General features: G+C 38.3%; 1 protein-coding gene across 12 annotated transcripts in view; it reads right to left on the reverse strand.

The window, feature by feature from the left end:
• Lrrc7 (leucine rich repeat containing 7) overlaps positions 1-5,672 on the reverse strand; it is a 461,164-nt gene that overhangs the window by 152,336 nt on the left and 303,156 nt on the right. For all 12 annotated transcript variants that reach the window (XM_029475024.1, XM_029475018.1, XM_029475023.1 and 9 more), the window contains one exon: positions 4,637-4,700. In XM_029475024.1, the coding sequence (XP_029330884.1) occupies positions 4,637-4,700 (64 nt within the window). The remainder of the gene's footprint in view (positions 1-4,636; positions 4,701-5,672) is intronic.

Below are 5,672 nucleotides of genomic sequence, written 5' to 3' on the forward strand. Positions count from 1 at the left end.
TATTTAGTGCATTTGTTCTTCTGATTGTTTTGTGTCAGGAGGAATTTCTTTTCTGGTCCAGTCTATTTGGAGTTCTGTAGGCTTCTTGTATGTTCATGGCCATCTCTTTCTTTAGGTTTGGGAAGTTTTCTTCTATAATTTTGTTGAAGATATTTGCAGGCCCTTTAAGTTGAAAATCTTCATTCTTATCTATACCTATTATCCTTAGGTTTGGTCTTCTCATTGTGTTCTGGATTTCCTGGATATTTTGGGTAGGAAAATATCCTTTTTGCATTTTCCATTTTCATTGATTGTTGTGTTAATGCTTTCTGTGGTATCTTCTGCACCTTAGATTCTCTCTTCTATTTCTTATAGTCTGTTGGTGATGCTTGCATCTATGACCCCTGATATCTTTCCTAGGTTTTCTATCTCCAGAGTTGTTTCTCTTTGTGATTTCTTTATTGTTTCTAGTTCCATTTTTTGGATTCTGGATGGTTTTGTTCAATTCTTTCACCCATTTGTGTATATTTTCCTGTAATTCTTTAAGGGAATTTTGTGTTTCCTCTTTAAGGGCTTCTATCTGTTTACCTGTGTTCTCCTGTATTTCTTTAAAGGAGTGATTTATGTCCTTCTTAAAATCCTCTATCATCATAATGAGATGTGATTTTACATCAATGTCTTGCTTTTCTGGTGTTTTGGGTTATCCAAGACTTGCTGTGGTGGGAGAACTGAGTTCTGATTATTCTAAGTAGCATTGGTTTCTGTTGGTAATATTTCTTTGTCAAGATTTGGTTAACTCTGATGTTAGATAGTCTTGCTATCTCTGGCTGGAGCTTGTCTCTCCTGTGGATCTGTAAGCCTGTGTCAGCACTCCTGGGAGACCAGTTTTCTCCTGGTGGAACTTGTGTACAGAGGACTCTGGAACAGCCCAAGCTCTGGGGGCAGATGGTGACCAGAAGGATCCTGTCCTAGCTGCTGCACTGTTCCTGTGTCAGTGTGCTCCTTGCTGCCCTGTTCCAGACAATTATTGGAGAGAAAGTGGCTGGGAGAACAACTCTTTTCTGGTGGGACCCGTGAATAGCAGGGTGTGGAACAGCCTCAGCTCTTGGGTGCAGATGGTATACAGGAAGGATCCTGTCCCAGCTGCTCCACTGTTCCTGGACCCTCTGTCCTCCTTGCTCACTCTGCTCCAGACAGTTATTGGAGAGAAAGTGGCTATCTTACCTCTGAGCCCAGGAATGAAAGCACCCCTGGGAGAATGGCTCTCTCCTGGTGGGACCAGTGCACAGAGGGCTGTGGAACAGCCTTAGCTTCCGGGTGCAGATGGTGGACTGCTCCCACAGTGATCTTTCCAGAAAGATCAAAATGCTGAAAGCATCTTAATGTTGGAGAGTGGATACTGCATATTTCTAAGCAGGGAGGTTGAAAACATGTTTTTAAGGAATTGAAATATGTATTTAAAAATCATTCCTTGTTTGACTACTTTTCATAAAATGCATAAAATAAGTAGCTTGCATTTCTTGAACATGCAGAATTTCATGCTTATATTCACATCTAACAAATTCCAGCAAGATAGAATATAAGTAGATTAGAGGGTAATTTTAAAGAGAAAAGGGCTGGAAATTATCCTAAATTGATGAATAACAAGAATCTATAAAGTAGACAGAATAATGTATATAATTACATCTATGAACACAAGTTTAAAAAACTCAGAATTGGTATTGGAGTGAATATATTATATGGTGATAGTTTTTACTATATGATTTTAAAATCCATAATGAAATGAAATCTCTGTTGCAATGGTATTGAAGCAGGCACATTTTGCCAGTGGTTTATCATATGGGCTGTGGATTCATGAATAGATGGATATGTTTTGGTAAGAAGCTTCTGAGAGAGTTCACCTGTTCTACCCTTCTGTCTTCTGCTATGTCAGAACACAGAACACAACAGAGTCATTTTGGATGAAGAGAGGATGGACCCCAACCTAACACTGAATCTTACAATGCCTAAGGCTGTGAGAATGATTTTCCATAGCTCATAAACTATCCACTCTAAGACATTTTATTTTATCAAGACACACACACACACACACACACACACACACACACACACACACACACACTCTTGTGGTCTGTTTATTTCAGAAATAAAAAAGTCAGTTTACATTGGAAATTCTTTCCATATATCTTACTGTGGTGGTTTGAATGAAAATGGCCTCCATAGGCTCACAGGGAGTGGTACTATTAGGAGGTGTGGCTTTTTTGGAGAAAGTGGGGCCTTGTTGGATGAAGTGTGTCACAGGTGGTAAGCTCTGAGGTTTCAAGTGTTTAAGCTCGGCCCAATGGCTCTCTCTCTCTCCATTCTGCCTGGGGGTCCAGATATACAACTCTCAGCTACTTTTCTAGCACCATGTCTGCCTGCATGCCATGCTGATAATGGACTAAAGCTCTGAAATATAAGCCAACTCCAATTAAATGCTTACCTTTATAAGACCATGTTCATGGTGTTTCTTCACAGCAATAGAAACCCTAACTAAAACACCTACTGCTTGTTGATCTAAATCTTTAAAGTACTAATTTACAGTTGTTCATGTGAAAAGCTTGCAAAGTTTTAGGTGACTGAAATTCTTTAAAACATATGTGGAGTGTTTACTGCAGATTTTCTTACATCCAAACTTTCCCAAAGCCCATGAAATGTGTGAAACTGATGCTCTTATTTTAATGGTAAGAAAGATGCAGTTACATAGTAAGGTAAAGAACTTAATTGCTGCCTGTTTTTTTTTTTTTTTTTTTTTTTCTTCTCATGACATCAAGAAATATGGCGTAAGCAAAGCAGGGCTCTCCCTAGTGCTTTAGCAACTAACTTCAAATTTGTCTGTACATACTTCAAGGTTATTTACCACCCTTACCCATCCCTGTCTCTACCATACGTATATTCCTTAAAAATACAATGATTCAGGGCTAGAGAGATGGTTCAGTGATTAAGGATGCTTACTGTTCTTTCAGAGGACCCAAGTTCAGTTCCCAGTTATAAGTCAGAGTAAGTGGCTTATAACTTTCTATATCTCTAGTTCCAGAGAATCTGAAAGACTTTTCTGGCACTACACTTATGTGCATATGCATACACTCATTGAAAAATTATCTGTAAACCATTGAGAGGAAAAATGCATACTAGGGTGCATTCATTCTCTCTCCTTGTGCTCACATACAGTAAGTTGGTTGGCATAATATGACAGATGGAAGATCTGACATCTACTTTTCCTGGGCTTATCTCAGAGTGCACATCCAGAGGATTCAGGCTGGCTGGCTATGAAGCCACTACTGGGGACTGACTGGTAAGAACAGAAATGACAGCTGAGTTGGTTCTGGAGGGAGGATGGAAGGAGAACCAAATATGGTAGTGTATTTAAGAGGGAGAGGGACAGTGCTTGGTTTCAGAGACACATGGTTAAGTGTCAGAACTCAGCAACATCACGTGCACCTGGCATACTACAAGCTTCCCAGGCCAGGAATCCTTTCCATCCAGGTTACAAAGACAAGTTATTATGTAGGTCCATATCTCAGTAACAGAAGGGAAGATATTTTAGTGAGGGGATTTTTATTTAAGGATAGATTAAAGCCTTTAATCTAGACAAATAAAAGCCTACCGTTGGCACTGACAATCAGCATATAAGGCAGCATAATAATGTACTGGACATGGTTAAAGTGAAACAGTGAGTATTCTTCATGCATAACCTTATAGCATGAATGAAAACCCTGCCATTCTACACAGGGCACTGGCTCAGAGCGCTTTTGGCCCAATCTTATATACATGTTCAATTTAATTCTCACACAAGCCTTCTGAGGCAACAATCACTATAATCCCCATTTTATAGATCAAGAAAATGAGGCTTAGAGATATTAATTGACTTTCCCTAAATGTGTTATCAAGGGTTGTAAAAACTGATTGATTAGTTAGAGGCCTTCAGTTAACTACAGGTAAATTTGATTTTGGAGATTTGACAATGTCTAATGGGAAACTTTTGAATAAAGAATGGTGGGTTTTCTTACAAAGGATTTTCTATTTGCTTTCTAATTTGATTTTCTGATTCTGGTCTTTGGACATACTTGAAATAAAGCCAAAAATTGAAAATGGCTGTCAGAACACTGTCACTCTTAAAGGCAGTGACTAAGGTATCAACATGTCTTCATGAGAAAGGTTCTTTCATTAAAACTGGAAGGCTGCTGACCCTTGGGACTAACTTTCTAAACCACCACAGCAGTCTTCAAAGTGAACAATACCCTTTAATCCTTGTGTAGCCACATAACATAACTAGGGACCACTTCAGGTTCGTTTATATAAAGTTAAAATTATCATGTGTCAGGTGAAGATTAGCTGAGATGAAGCTTGCAGCACAGTTAACATGGTTCCTCTTGCCACATAATTGGTAGTAAATAGTCCAATACACATCTGTTCTAATTCTGACTTTTTGTGATATGTAATACTCAGTTCCTGTGGTTTACTATATAGTGAAACAATCAATATAGCTATTAGCTTTCATTATCTTAGTGTTTGGAAGCATACATGTTCACTCAATGCTTTAATGCTTGGGGTTGTGAAGATACAAGAAGAATCTCCTTGAGACTATTTGACAAGTTAATGAAGCACATTTGCTTACCAGCTCGCTGAATTCATTATTGCCTAGGTCAAGTCTTTCCAGCTGGGCTAACTTGTGCATTGACCTGTAAAAGATGGAGAAGAGTACCATGATGAGGCAGCACTTGACATATCTCTCTAAAGATAGTCTGCCCACACTTGATAGATTTTCCTGACAATATCACGTACAAAAATAAAAGCAAAAACTTCAGGATACTCCTTAGAAAGAAATGAAACACAGATGCACAGAGAAACATGTGAACGCCCACCTGGGTATAGTTCTAGCAGACTGTGGTCCACAGCACTGGGCCTCCAATGCAGTGTGTGATGGGGGTTAGGGTCAGCTGTTTCACACACCGGGAGTCTCATTAAATATCTATACTAGAAAGCTTAGGATGGATCCACTACCATATTTTTAAGAGTTACCATATTTTTAAGAGTCACTGCCCTGATTCATTAATCACAAGTCAATCATAGTAAAGGAAGTCCTTTTACCCATGGTTGCATCATCACCTTTGTTATTTCTGATCATTACAGGAGCTTCTGTTACAGATAGAATATCTTCATTGTCCCAGAAATATCCTGAGTTGGGGCTGCAACAGTGCTGAGCTATTGTAAGACTCTGGACTAAGAATTGGTTTCAAAGGCATTTTAGAACACCCCTAGTATGGTACACATTTCTCAAATCCTTCCTAAATAAACATACAACATAATAAAATATAGTGATTTAAAAGTAGTTTATTCCCAGCCACAGCATACACAAAAGCTTTGAAACTTCAGAAACAATAATCTTAGAAATTTTGGTTTCTTTTTCTTAACATAAACTATTAGATTTTTATGACTATTAAGTGAAAATATATTGCAAGTTAGACTCAAACAGTGTGTGTTTTTCACATGACAACATTATTGAGAGGTTATTATGCACTGATTTAGGGTACAGTAATAAATAAAGCTGATAATTTTTTTCACCAGAAGACTTTATATGTGGTTGGAAGAAAATGAAAACAATTAAGTAAAATACAGGTTAAGACACAAGCCTCTTCCGGTCAGAAAAGCAC

The sequence above is a fragment of the Mus caroli genome, chromosome 3 (assembly GCF_900094665.2).
Source record: "Mus caroli chromosome 3, CAROLI_EIJ_v1.1, whole genome shotgun sequence".
Taxonomy (NCBI): Eukaryota; Metazoa; Chordata; class Mammalia; order Rodentia; family Muridae; genus Mus; species Mus caroli.